Source organism: Pristiophorus japonicus, chromosome 8 (genome assembly GCF_044704955.1).
Source record: "Pristiophorus japonicus isolate sPriJap1 chromosome 8, sPriJap1.hap1, whole genome shotgun sequence".
In the NCBI taxonomy this organism is placed as follows: Eukaryota; Metazoa; Chordata; class Chondrichthyes; family Pristiophoridae; genus Pristiophorus; species Pristiophorus japonicus.
The window spans coordinates 98,470,797-98,486,135 of record NC_091984.1 but is presented as its reverse complement, the minus strand read 5'-3'; the positions used below and the strand labels follow the sequence as shown (position 1 = coordinate 98,486,135).

The 15,339-nt window shown below is 42.0% G+C and overlaps 1 protein-coding gene across 1 annotated transcript in view; it reads left to right on the top strand.

Annotated features, from left to right (window-relative positions):
• The window catches only part of hmcn1 (hemicentin 1), a 744,329-nt gene that overhangs the window by 519,616 nt on the left and 209,374 nt on the right, over positions 1-15,339 (top strand). The window contains exons 50-52 of the mRNA XM_070887155.1: positions 1,517-1,690; positions 13,582-13,695; positions 13,858-14,003. Of these exons, the coding sequence (XP_070743256.1) occupies positions 1,517-1,690; positions 13,582-13,695; positions 13,858-14,003 (434 nt within the window). The remainder of the gene's footprint in view (positions 1-1,516; positions 1,691-13,581; positions 13,696-13,857; positions 14,004-15,339) is intronic.

Below are 15,339 nucleotides of genomic sequence, written 5' to 3'. Positions count from 1 at the left end.
TCAGGTGATATTAAACCACCATGACCTGAGCTCAGAGCTTTTCATTTCTAAAGAAAAAGGCAGGGGACAGGCATCAGGCATGTGCACCATTCCAATGTGAATACTTTGGTTCTCAGATCAAGGGAGTACTGTGGTCAAAGGATCAGGAAATGTTACTTTGAACTGAACATTGGCCTGCAAAGTCAATAATATTGCCTACAACACTGGAAACCCTCTGGTGTCGAGGCCCTGTATTATTGCGTGCATAGTAGGGTTGCCAACTCTCCTGGAATAGAGAATGGATTTTCGAGGCACTGCTGCTGGGTGCCCGGCAGGTCTTTGCTTTTAAAATTTCTTGTCGCAGTAGTGCTGCCCCCCACCCCCACCCTCACCCCACACCATGTTCTGTGATGTCACTGGCTGCTGCTTGGACAAGACTCTGGCTCAGTGACATCGACTCTAGTGCCTCAGCCCCCGCTGAGGGGTGAACAGCAACAGGATCACCTGGTGGTGGGAGAGACGGAGGTTGACTGGGAATCTGAGGAGAGAGAGAGACCGGGTTTTGGGGTTTGGGAAGAGAGGGAGATTATTGAACTGGGTTTGGCGGCTGGGCCTCGGGAGAGCGAGGGAGATGGGAATGTGCCTCGGAGAGAGAGTGACTGCACAATGGAGGTTGGGGGTCTGGTGAGAGGAGAGATGGAGATTGGGACTGGAAGTCAGGTGGACAGAGGGAGACTGAGACTTCGTCTGCCCTCAGTTTTCCTCCTTCGCCTGCTCATGGGTGGTCTCCTGGTTCTCAGAAGTTCTCGCACAGTAGTTGCTGACACGTAGTCATGAGCAAGGATACTCGACAGGTGCCATGTGATCAAACCTTTAGGAATTTGTCCAACCAGAGTTGGCAACCCTAAACCTACTCCATGTCCTATGTGCTGAGGCAGGTGGGAAGAGCCTGGGGCACAAAGAGCCTGCATATTAACTACACAAGGCTCGTCAAGTATTCATTTGCAATGCAGATACGGTCTACTCCACATAATGAGCTGGTGACTGGAGAAGCACATCAATCACTGCCCATTAGAAGGGAAGGCTATGGAGACATTTTTCCCTGGGTTGTGCTGACCTTTCATTAAGGCTATCCAACTTACCTACAGCTACGCATTTGGGCCTCAAAAGATAATTCCCAAAAAGTCCTGCTGCCTTGCATGCTTCCGCAGACATTTACAAGCTGCTGGCAGTGGAAATCCCATACTTGTGACCTTGGCGCTCTTCCAGCACATCATAAGCAATACACTGGGACTAATTTTCAAATGAGTTGACCTCACATTATTGTGCCAGGTCAGTTTGTTTAATTACAGATGCACACAACACGTGATGAGTAGCAGTTCAGGAATCACTGTTCTGGGACCATATTGTTAGCCCCCTGCAATATTATGATTTGTGCAAAACATAGTCCATATTTGTTGTACATTTATAGCTCTAGTGTAACTGGAGCTTGAATCAGCTTTATAACTTATTTGTGGTTTTCTCTTCTGCCATCCAGTGTCTCCAAAAATTTCTGGTGTTGACAGTCAAGGCGCTCCAGAGGATGTCACTGTTATTTTGAATAGCCCCACCTCCCTTGTATGTGAGGCACAATCGTACCCTCCTGCAACCATCACTTGGCTCAAAGATGGAGTACCTTTCGACTCGAACAAAAATGTTCAGATTCTTCCAGGTAAATATAACAACATTGGGATCAAAATTGGCCAGGAGTTGCTCCCTTTTTTTTTGGAGCAACTTGATTTTTTTGGAGTATCTTAAAAATCCTCATTTTGCACATTCAATTTGCGCCAGTGTAAGTGAGTTAGTTACGATTTATTTAGTTTAGTTTTTCTCAAATTATGCCAGTTTTGACCATTTAGGCCACTTTGGCCAGCTAATAGTTACTCCAAATCTACTTAGGTCAGCGTATGTGGCCACTTCAGAAAACCCTTGCGGAAAGTTAAGAAATCAGCGCAGGTAGATAAATCGGAGGCCAGCAGAACTTAATGACTTGACTAAAGAATGTGAATAGGATCAACCAGCTATATAGCACATCATATGACAAACTTCACAAAGTTAATTTACTATACAACAGAAGCATTCATGGAAGCTTAAACTACAAAAATAAAAGAAGTAAAAGATAGTTGAATTAAATTGCCCTATCTCACAACTAATTTAAACAACTATTTGTTTGCAATAATTATACTGGGCCAAAATTGAGCCCATATTATCTCAATAAAGTCTACTTCAATAAATAAGATATTCTCTCAGTGTTCCTCCATCACTTATGTTCTTCTGTCACAGGGGACCTCATAGAAACATTTAAAATTCTGACGGGGTTAGACAGGTTAGATGCAGGAAGAATGTTCCCAATGTTGGGGAAGTCCAGAACCAGAGGTCACAGTCTAAGGATAAGGGGTAAGCCATTTAGGACCGAGATGCGGAGGAACTTCTTCACCCAGAGAGTGGTGAACCTGTGGAATTCTCTACCACAGAAAGTTGTTGAGGCCAATTCACTAAATATATTCAAAAAGGAGTTAGATGAGGTCCTTACTACTAGGGGGATCAAGGGGTATGGCGAGAAAGCAGGAATGGGGTACTGAAGTTGAATGTTCAGCCATGAACTCATTGAATGGCGGTGCAGGCTCGAAGGGCCGAATGGCCTACTCCTGCACCTATTTTCTATGTTAATAGCACCAGGTGAATAGGCTTGACAAATGGTCACCACTATTCACAAGAGACAAAACATATTTACATAATTCTTTCAAAATATCCAAAAGTCCAGGAAAATGACAAGTCATTAAGAAAGTTCAAAAATAGCTACAGTGCATAAAATTTAAAACCTGAGGTCGATCGCACCAGGAGGCCACTTGGCCAGGGATAGGGGTGGGCATCAGGTCCCACACACACAGCGGCTGCAACACGTACACAGAGAGGCTGGGGGCGAGGAGCTACTGCACATGCACAGATGTCCCGGCACTGTTTTCAGCGCACGACGCTGGCTCTGCCCCCGACCCGACTGGTCACGCTGGGCGAAGACCCAGGAGAGGCCGGACAGCGGGCAAAGTGGGGAGTGATTTTTTTCGGCGCACTTATCAATGGAGGAAAAAAATACTCTTCAGTTTGTTCATTATGATATCACGGACATCATGAAAACATGAAAATTAGATGGGTTAAAATAACAATCCTTTCAAGTGCTAAATATAATTTGCAGCTATCTTAGCAGGCAAGTAAGTATATATTTATAACTTTCTGACTCTGAATAATACAAAATACCCAGGAACAAGCTTTTAACCAGTGTCAGTTTGGCTCAGTTGGTAACACTCATCTTATGGTCACAAAGTAATGGTTCAAGCTTCCTTTTATGACTTGAACATTTAATGTCGGCTGCCACTCTCGTGCTGCATTGTTAACAGTGCCCTCTTTCAAATGAGACAAGGCTCCATTTGTCTGCTCTAGTAGTTTAGGTAGATATTAGATGCTTGAATATTTCTATTTGGGATCAGCCAAGTGGACCATAATATTTTATTCTAGTCCTGTACATTCTTAAGAATTAAGGGCATGTGGAACCAAAATACAAAATCTGTTTCAAAACAAGTGAAACTATCATATATTAGGCCTTATATTTCCAATATAGGCGAAAAGAGGATATATCTGGGTGAAAAAGAAAATTTGACGCACTTCAGAGTAAAACTGTTGTTAGAAAGTAGCAAAACACCAGAATAATAGTTTGGTATTCTGCAGAATAGGATTCAACTGAAACTAGTTGCATTTATATAGCACCTTTAACATAGAACAATACACAAATGGATGCTGACTCAAAGAACAAGATATTAGAACCTGATGAACCTGAAAAGTTAACTCTGCTTTCTCTCCACAGATGCTGCCTGACCAGCTGAGATTTGCAGCATTTTCTGTTTTTATGTTAATTAATCACTCCTGTTAAATATCCAAAGCCTCCAGAGATAGAAAGTTGAGTTTGTCTCGAGAAAAATAAGACTGATAACCAAATAACATTGTCAGGACTGTCCTTTTAGGCATTGATTTGATGATCTTTCATGTACAGCCTATTTCTACACAAATGGGGGTAATATTTTTTGAACTAGAAAATTGGTTTAGAAGATGTTGAACTTTCTTGTGTCTGATCTTGATTTGGCTGATTAAACAAACTATAATAAAACCTTTGATACCTGCCCTTGGATTTCAGATTACTTTTCAGAAAATTTAGTATTCAACAAATCTGTCTTGTGTAAGCATGTGTATCTTCTCAAGTGGAGGGATGGGCCTAATGTTGGAAACACATTTGTCTGTCTTCTGCCAGACCTTGGAGTCTGCGGGCTAGACTTTTGCCTTCATTTTCGGCGGTTTTCTTGGTGGTACAGCTGTTTTTTTATGGAAAAACCGCCCGGCGAAAGTTTCCTCTTTATTTTTTGAAGAGTTCTGCCCACATTTTGAAAAGACCACCGGGTAGCAACCGCCAAGAAAACCGCCAGGATCTAAGTTTTGCCTCAGCAGAGGACCCATACAAACCGCCGAGGAAACTGTCCATGAAAAGCTGCCGGAACAGGGCGGTAGGTGAGTACCCCGCAAAGAAAGGTAAGTTTGTTTTTTTTTTATTATTTTTAAAATTCTAAAATGGTGATTACGTTAAAAAGTGCCTTGAGAATGTTTTATAACTTTTTATTTTTTGTTTCAGTGCAAAATATTTTTTGAGTCCCCCCCCTCCCCCCCCCCCTCCCCAACCGCAGCCTCGGACTAAATTTTAGTACTTACCGTCCATTCCGGTAAGCATCTCCCATTTCACCTAGTTTTGCCTTTAACCGTCGAGAAACCACCAAGAATATTGGTGCAAGATCCATTTTCTCGCCGGGCGATATTTTTTACCTTAATTATGGAAATTTTTGCTGGCATTAGTTGCAGAACGTTAGCAGTTTTTCCGGGCGGCAATATGGCGTTGAGGGGCTCTAGGGAAAGTCTAGCCCTGAGAATCATGTACTAAAGCTTTTTTAAATTGTGATTCAGGCAAGCTGATGCCATGGTCTTCTCTGTCACTCATTTAAATCTTTAATAGATAATGTCACCATTTGGTTGCTTGGGTGGAATGTGGTGCTTTGCTACACCAAACATGATCTTCTTGGTCCAAGTCCAGAAGATGTTTGAATATTTGAACTTGTAAATAGCTTAGATAGAAACTTCCTGCTTAAAGGCAATTCCAGTTAGCCTTGTCATACAGCCAAACCATGCACTTGACATCCCTTCCAGGATACCAATGAAAGCGCCCTTGGATTGAAATCAGGTGATATGGGGAGTTGCTAACTGCGAGCTGTAAACTGGTGCACCTGGATGAGACCATTAACAATTCTGAAGGAGAGCAAAGCAGCCATGGTGATTTATTTATTTGCATTTTAATTAATGCTTGATGCAGCATTTCAGCAATTAAGTGAGTGGGCAAGAATATAATGTAGAGAAATGTGAAGTTATTGCCACTTTGATAGGAAAAATAGAAAAGCACAGCACTTTTTAAATGGTGAGAGATTGGGAAATGGTTGTGTTCAGAGGAACCTATGTGTCCTTGTACACGAATCACTGGAAGTTAACATGCAGGTACAGCAAGCAATTAAGCAAATGGTATGTTGACCTTTATTACAAGAGGATTTGAGTACAGGAGTTAAGACATCTTATTGCAATAATATAGGGCCCTGGTGAGACCGCACCTGAAATATTGTGTACAGTTTTGGTTTCCTTACCTAAGGAAAAAAAAGAAAGACTTGGATTTATATTGCGCTTTTCATGACCGCCGGAGTCTAGAACCAGAGGTCACAGTCTCAGAATAAGGGGTCGGCTATTTAGGACTGAGATGGGGAGAAACATCTTCACTTAGAGGGTGATGAATCTGTGGAATTCTCTACTCCAGAGGGCTGTGGAGGCTCAGCCTTTGAGTATATTCAAGACAGAAATCGATAGATTTTTGAATATTAAAGGGATCATGGGATTATGGGGACAATGCAGGAAAGTGGAGTTGAGGTAGATCAGCCATGATCTTATTAAATGGCGGAGCAGGCTTTGGGGGCCAATGGCCTACTCCTGCTCCTAATTCTTATGTTCTTATACCTAGGTCTAGGTGATTAAATGATTTTGTCTTTGTAATAACATTCCATTTTATTGTGATCAAATATCTTACTACTGTAGCAATTAATAAAAAGAAAGGAAGAAAGACGCATTTATATAGCGCCTTTCATGACCACCGGACGTCTCAAAGTGCTTTACAGCTAATGATGTACTTTTTGAAGTGTAGTCACTGTTGTAATGTGGGAAACACGACAGTCAATTTGCATAATATGTAACAAATATCAGAACTACCATATTATTCTTAGCCAAGGCATTTTAATTTGGTAAAAAATATGGGTGGAATGAAACTCGTAAACTATTAGAAAGTTTGATGTACTTTAAGAAAACAAATATTTAACCCATTATAATGTATCTAATTCTACATCAATACTGTTTTAGATGGACTCGTGTGTCAAATATTTTAGATTTTCAGACAAAAAGACTTTTCACTATCATCCTTTCAGCTTTTCACTTTGTCCTTCGACTTTTGATTTCTGTGCTGTAATTAAATTGGTTATTAATATTGGAACAAAGTGCCATTGTTTCTTGATCTAATCAATTGTAATGATTATGCTGAGAGGGGGGTTGCTGAAAGTGGAAGTACTGTTCACATTAACATCCACACTCACACTTATCGTTCTGAAACCTAGAGAGGTAACCAGGTCAAAAGTTGAATTCGAAAATGATTTCCCCCCCCCCCACCAACCCCAGGCTCCTGAAGGCAGAGCAACGGGCTGGCCACGCTCTGATCATCACCTAAATGGTCATTCTTTATGTATGAGCATGAGTAAGCTGTTTAACTGCGTGGCGCATTACAAACCAGTACAATCCCATTCTCACCAAACCCTTACACATATACTTTCCAGCAGGGGGCAATGGATAGCAAAAAGAAGCAGAAACTGCCTGAATTTGCACCTCCCCCAAGGATTGGGATACTGAAGCCAGTTGTAGTCCCTGAATTGTTGCTCCCACAGAGGTCAGCTGACTCTGGCTGTATCATCATAGGCAGTCCCTCGAAATCGAGGAAAACTGGCTGTATAGCTGAATATCAACTGAGCTATGAGACAAACACGAAAGGATTTAAAAAAAAAGTAAATCTATCAAAGCCTAAGAGAAATCTATGTATTATTATTGACTTTATTCACATTTTAGTTTCCACCTTTTTATCTGACCCGCCCCCCAAGGCTGCATGACATAGGAACAGGAGGAGGCCATTTAGCCCCACGTGCCTTAATGCCATTCAGTTAGATCATGGCTGATCTGTATCTTAACTCCATCTGCCTTGGTTCCGTAACCCTTAATACCCTTGCCTAATAAAAATCTATCAATCTCAGTTATGAAATTTTCAGTTGACCTCCTAGCCTCAATAGTAATTTAGGGGGAGTGAGTTCCAGATTTTCACTACACTTCAAATTTTGACCAGCTCAGATGGCGAGCCAACCTGCTAGAATCGCCATCGTTGCGCTCTTTCTATATCTGTGAAACGAGAGCAACGATGTTGAAGAAATATCCCATAGTCTATATTAATGACTTGGAAGAAGGGACTGAGTGTAACGTAGCCAAGTTTGCTGACGATACAAAGATGGGAGGAAAAGCAATGTGTGACGCGAACACACAAAATCTGCAAAGGACATAGATAGGCTAAGTGAGTGGGCAAAAATTTGGCAGATGGAGTATAATGTTGGCAAGTGTGAGGTCATGCACTTTAGCAGGAAAAATCAAAGACGAGTTATTATTTAAATGGAGAAAGATTGCAAAGTGCTGCAGTACAGCGGAACCTGGGGGTACTTGTGCATGAAACACAAAGGGAAAGTATGCAGGTGCAGCAAGTGATCAGGAAGATCAATGGAATCTTGACCTTTATTGCAAAGGGGATGGAGTATAAAAGCAGGGAAATCTTGCTACAGCTATACAGGGTACTGGTGAGGCCACACCTGGAATACTGCATGCAGTTTTGGTTTCCATATTTACGAAAGGATATACTTGCTTTGGAGGCAGTTCAGAGAAGGTTCACTAGGTTGATTCCGGAGATGAGGGGGTTGACTTATGAGGAAAGGTTGAGTAGGTTGGGCCTCTACTCATTGGAATTCAGAAGAATGAGAGGTGATCTTATCAAAACGTATAAGATTATGAGGGGGCTTGACAAAGTGGATGCAGAGAGGATGTTTCCACTGATGGGGGAGACTAGAACTAGAGGGCATAATCTTGGAATAAGGGGCCCTTCTCAGAGGGTTGTAAATCTGTGGAATTCGCTGCCTCAGAGAGTTGTGGAAGCTGGGACATTGAATAAATTTAAGATAGTAATAGACAGTTTCTTAAACGATAAGGGGATAAGGGATTATGGGAACGGGCAAGGAAGTGGAGCTGAGTCCATTATCAAATCAACCATGATCTGTGTACCTCCTTAGCCAATTAGATTGAAGAATCCTTACTGAGACACAGAGTCTGAAAGGTAGAATATTTAATTCAATGCCAAATATATACAGAAAGCGAAATAAAGAGAGGAAATGAAAGATGGAATTAAGAGAGAGATAAAAGAGACAGAAAGAAAAAGTTAAAAAAATTAATTTAATTTTTAAATGTTTTTAAAACTCGCAACAATAATTAAATTTGAAGGAATGAGACGCCACACTTGTAAAAGTTAATTTTCAGTGCCACAGAGATTGTTTGGCAGTAATTAAGACTTATTCTATTAAAAAATTACTGAATAGCAATCAGAAGTGGGACACCGAGTTGAGTTTTCCTGTCCCTAGTCCAGGGATGCTGAGGAAAGTTGTAGTAATGTAAATTGTTCTGAGTTAGGTTAGCTAACTCAGCAGAGAGTGGGAATCAAAGCTGGGATTTTCTGGTCTGTATGAATTAAATGCTGCACTGGACAGTGTCCTTATCCATTAGGTCATTGGCAGAGCTCATAATATCCATTTTAACAAATATAATTACAACCTTCTTGAAGATGCTGTAATACACATTATATTATGCTTAATTTACATGTAACATAGTAATTGCACATAGTATAATATACAACACTCAATATGCAAAACTCTAGTACAGGTAGAGCGTCCAAAATCCGGAAACCTCGGGACCGAGGCTGTTCCCTATTTCGGGTATTTCCGGATTTTAGAACACCTTTCCGACGTCACGAATCAGGAAACGCCTAGGCCAAGGTAAGGCTGCTGCGGTGGGGTTGATGGAGCGTGCAGCGTCGACGGAGGGTCCGGGGCGGTGGAGGGTTGGTGGAGGGTCGTCGGGTCCAGGGGCGGCAGCAGTGCTAAGGTTCTGTGTTCGGCAGCACTGGAGGCCGGGAAAAATCTGCGTTGAAGACGTGCAAAAAAAGTTAAGTTAAAGATTTTATTTTAAAATTCTTTTTCAGCAATTTAGTAGGTAAGGGTTTTGTGAATGTTTGTTTACTTTTTGTTTTTTGGAAATTTTTTGTGTTTTCCTCCCTCCCTAGGCCCAACTCACAGTGGTAATCGGTTTTGAAAAAGTCCGGATTTCAGAAAATTTTCTGGATTCCGGATGATCCCTCCACGGATCAGCGTGATGTCCGGACTTCGGATCATTCCGAATTTTGGAACTCCGGATTTCGGACGCTCAACCTGTATCATTTAATACTTTAGTATATTTACAACTTGTCTTAGTAGAGAAAAGACAATTAAGAGGGAATAGGCCCTGTGATTTAAAATAATGAGAAGCAGACATAATGTAGAAACAAGCAGATTATGATTGCAAAGTAGCCATAAATACAAAATGAACAATCCTCAAGCAATGCTAGAAATTTGGGGAAAATGTTCTTGAGAGTAGCACATACATAGAATAAACTTGTAGCGAAAACCAGTTGTTTAAAAAGAACTGGACAACTATCTCATTAACAATGGAATTGAAGAATAAACACAGATGATCATTTTTTCAATGGAAGAGAATCGTTCTTGTGCTGCTGAGACTATGGATGATTCTTCAGTGACACACAATAGGTCAGAGCCCAATATTGTGGGTAGTAATGTGGGATGAATTTGCTTGATTACTTTACGGGCCATGCAGATGTTTCACAGAAAAGTGTCAAGAGGTTTTGTCTATGGTTGTTGAGTACAGGTTTCCCAGCCACTGCAGTTGTCAAAGGGGGTGACATAGTGCCCAATGGGAGTCAGGAATTAAACTTTCAATTTCACTTTACTGCTACCTTGAGACTCCCATTTAAACCCTATTTCAAGAATGCTTTTGACAACCTCTTATGCTTGCAACATATGGATACAGCTTATGATGAGGCAAATTATACATAGGGGTTGATTTCACCCCTACCTGCCCGGTGGAAAATAGGTGGGTAGCCAGTTAAAATCACCCAGTTTACTTACCTGTCCTAGAGCCAAAAGGAGATGACCATTCCCAATTTTAACCATCTGTACTGGGTAGCCCGCAAGGAAATCCACCCAAAGCCGGCAGCTTCCATTTTTACATTTACATATCCCGATGATGTCATCGTGGCCTGACTGCAGCTTTAACTGGATAGCCTGAGCAGGAAGCCATAGTGGCTTTCCCTCACAGTTGACCACTCCATCTTCCTACAACGCCTCTCCACCATCGTCCAGCTGGGTGGGACTGCATTCGCCTGGTTCCATTCCTATCTATCTAATCGTAGCCAGAAAATCACTGCAATGGCTTCCCTTCTTCGTTACTTTTGGTGACCCCCAAGGATCTATCCTTGAGCCCCTCCTCCTGCATCATTACCTCTGGTGTCCCCCAAAGATCTATCCTCGGCCCCCTCCTATTTCTCATCTACATGCTACCCCTTGGCGACATCATCCGAAAACATGGCGCAGTTTACATAATGACGCCCAGCTCGACCTCACCACCATATCTCTCGACCCCTTTACGGTCTCTAAGTTGGCAGACTGCTTGTCCGACATCCAGTACTGAATGCGCAGAAATTTTCTCTGATTAAATATTGGTAAGACCGAGGCCATTGTTTTTGGTCCCCGCCACAAACTGCGTTCCCTAGCCACTGACTCCATCCCTCTCTCTAGCATCTGTCTGAGGCTGAAACAGACTGTTCGCAACCTAGATGTCATATTTGACCCTGAAGTGAGCTTCTGGCCACTTATCCAAGGCATAACTAAAACTATTTCCAACTCCGTAACATTGCCCGTCTCCGCCCCTGTCTCAGCTCATCTGCTGCCGGAACCCTCGTCCATGCCTTTGTTACCTCTAGATTTGCCTGCTCCTGGCAGGCCTCCCACATTCTACCCTATGTAAACTTGAGGTCATCCAAAACTTGGCAGCCTGTATCCTAACTCACACCAAGTCCCGTTCACCCATCACCCCTGTGCTTGCAGATCTAAATTGGCTCTCGGTTAAGCAACACCTTGATTTCAAAATTCTCATCCCTGTTTACAAATCCCTCCATGGCCTCGCCCCTCCCTATCTCTGGTATCTCCTTCGCCTCACAACCCCCCCCAAAATATCTGCGCTCCTCAAATTCTGCCCTCTTGAGCATCCCTGATTATAATCGCTCAACCAATGCCTTCAGCTGCCTGGAGCTCTGGAACTCCCTCCATTAACCTCTCTGCTCTCTATCTCTCTTTCCTCCTTTAAGACGCTCCTTAAAACCTACCTATTTGACCAAGCTTTTGGTCAGATGCCGTAATTTCGTCTTATGTGGCTCAGTGTTAATTTTTTTTGGTCTTTATAACACTGCTGTGAAGCGCCTTGGGATGTTTTACTACATTAAAGGCGCTGTGTAAATACAAGTAGTTGTTGTTGTTGAAGGCAGCGGGGAAGAGGATCTGGACCAGAAGAGACCCAAACATGTAAGCTGTGGGGTCAAAAGAAGCAGATGTGTTCCTCCGAACCTCGCAAGGAAAGTTTAGGCCTCCCCTGCCGCAGACTTGTTCCCCCTTCCCGATCACAAGATTCCAGCGAGGCAGCCTCGGCAGCGGCTCCCACCACCTAGCTGGTGTTGGCGGGCGGCCTCTGGGCAATGTGACTTTCTACTGCTTCCCACTGACTTCTCACCCAGAATGGGTGGGAAATTGGCTGGTGGGATTTAAATGTGGCTCGGGAATTAAAATAGCCCAGGCCTCATTTCTGGAGCAGCGGGTGAGATACTAACTCACACCGCCACCCACCTACGCAAAACCGTGTCCGTACTTAAAATCGGGGCCATAGTCTGTGGAGCAGATGAGTTTGATGTGTTAAATATCCTGTTTTCATCCACAATTTCTTCCATTCTATGAGTTGCATAATACACCATATCAGTCAAGATGTCACAGTATATTGATAGCCTGTCCATTTCCACAGCATAACATTCATATGCTGCAAATTCTGATTTCTTCTAGTCAGTTCTTGCTAACCATTATATTCTTTGACTATATTAACCTTCACTTTGAAATCATTTTTAAAAAATGCTGTGGAAATAAATCTTTTATGTTAAATGCATATTAAAAAACACGTGCTTCCACGTTCTACCTATATCTCAGCCCAGGGTGCGACTATTAGTCCAAGATTCTGAAGCTCAAGACCCCACTCAATCTTTCATGAACAATTTTCAGAAGTATAATATTAAATTCAAGGCAGAGGAAGATTTAGACATAGTAAAATTCTAACCCTGTGCTTTATAAATGTGCTTATAATCTTCCCACAAAGTGTTAAAATGAAGAAACTGTTGATGGTCTTCTGCCCTGGAAGTCTTTATTATGCTTTGAGAGTATGATACCTTAATAATGAAATGCACAGTGGACGTTCAGTAGCAGATTAGCAATATTATAAAACGTTTTAAAGTAAATTGAAAGACTGTCCAATTTGAACGCCTTTACTGCTTTTTGTGATTTTCTAACTGTGATATAATTCATTGGAACTGATATAAGAACACTGAGCAGACGAAAGCTCATACCTAACTTTGACATGAGCTAAGTCAAACATTGTAGTCAAGTAATATGCTCAATTGTAATATAATTCCCAAAGGTATTGGTATAAATCAGAATTGTAATTACTAAGAAAGCTAGAAGATTGTCATGGGCAGAGCATGTGTGTCACTATCCTCACAAGATAATGGGATAGGTGGCAGCTGGGAACAGACTATGTGTGAGTTAAAGCTGAGATGCTGGGACAATGCATGGGGAAGTGTAAATGGAAGAGTGACAATGGGCAGACAGCTGGGAGAGTTGGCAGAGGGAAGAGCATCAGATATTTTATGGCATCAGTGACCTCCTTGGTCATGATTAACTGGACAGAGCTGCCAACCAGTTGATATCATATCAAACCCTAATTATTTCACCTGATTAAGTTTGAATGAAATTACATAATAATGTGATCAACATACAGGACTTCTAATGAAAAGTATTGGATTTGGACCTCAAATATGGAAGACATGAATTCAAGTCCCCACTTTGGCTAATATTGAGACTTTGCAGATCTCACTTCACGCGTTTCATTGATGGTGTAAATTCAGCTAATTCTGCCTCCACTTTTCCTTCCCAACTTCAGGGGGTCGAACTCTTCAGATTCTGAATGCTCAGGAGAAGGATGCAGGAAGATACACCTGTATTGCTACTAATGAAGCTGGAGAAACACTAAAGAATTATGAAGTAAAAGTATACAGTAAGTATTTTCAGTGCAGTTCAGTTATTCTGAAATTCTGTAAAATGCCTAAAATTAGCAATCACTCCATTTAGTAAGTCTGTTAATGGAGAATATTGCTGCTAAGTCCACTTTAATCAGGAAGCTTGGAGCGTAATGGTTTGCTGTTTTTTATTCGCATAGTCCCTCCTACTATCAACAAAGATGATGTCCCAGGTTTTGGTTTGTCACCTAAAGAAATTAAGATCAAAGTAAACAACAGCCTGACTCTCGAGTGCGAGTCTCACGCAATCCCAGCAGCCACCCTTCGCTGGTACAAAGATGGACAGGTGCGTTTAATCCTTCATATACAATATTGAATGAGCATTTGAAGTAACACATTTGTGTTGTGGGAAAAGATGTTTCTGATACAGCTTGTATCATCCATAATGCAATCAGGTTAATCATTCACATGTCACAGTGAACACTAGTAGATAATGAAAGCAATACCAAATTAGAGAATTTCAACTGGAGAAGAGATTGAATTGCCATTTTTAAAGAGCAAACGTGGATAAACTATTTTAAAAAATGAATAGTTCTGATTTCATATAACCTGAATGTCCAAAGAATGTATTCCTCTTTCTGAATAGCTTATAAAATCTGAGGAATCTGACTAGCTGGCTGGGATATTTGAGGCAGTATGGAATATTTCTCTTAATAGCAACTGAAGGATGACACAGAACCAATGAACAATCATGTTCACTGATAATATCAAACTGGGCTTTTGCCCATCTTTCCAACACTGCTGGAACCCCGACCCAGTGTCTTCAGTCAGGAGTCATCACTGCATGGTGAGTTCCTGACAGGATTCCCACCACCAAGATTCCCACCACCCTTGCCCAGCTATGAAATCCTGGCAGTGCTGCAGAACAGGAATCTAGACATTTAAAAGAGCAGAAGCGCCCCAATGATAAGAAGATTGCCATCCTGGTAGGCCGCAAAGGTTGGGTTGGAGGTAAAGGAGGCAGCCACCACGTTCTTTCCCACCACTGGTGGAACCCAGGGCCGTTACCACCAGTTTCTGGGCTTACCTTCTCCATGGTGCCACAGGAACCGGTGGTAAGTTAGGCAGACAGAAGAAAAATCCACTGGGGATCTGCGTCCTGCACCGTGCATTGGCAGATGGGAGAGGTGAAGCCATTAGAGATCTCAACGTAGGTCGAAAATCTCAGTTGGGGCAGTGAAGTGGTGGTTGGCCTATTGCCCAAATTTTTCATCATTCTCTGCCACAATCCCATCCGATTTTGGGTAGGATTGCAGAGGGGAGTCCCAGCCAGGGACTTAATAAATATGTGGATGAGGGGTAATTGGATAAATGTTGGAAGCAGAGGAAGATCCAAGGCTAGGGGTTGAGAACAAAGCAGTGGAATTAGTTTTGGATTCATCTAGCAAAGAGCTGGTACAGACATGTGGGGCGAATAGCCTCCTTCTGTGCTGTAAACTTCTATGGTTCTCTTGATTAGATTACTATCTTAGTTATCCCTCGGTATCTATTATTCTCTACATTTAATAAATGAGAGATTACAAATTGTACATGAGGTTACCAGCACAAGGCGCTCTAGTGTTCTCAATGAATCAGGCAATAGTTGAGTGGATTATTAAAGTGATACATGAACACATCAACCA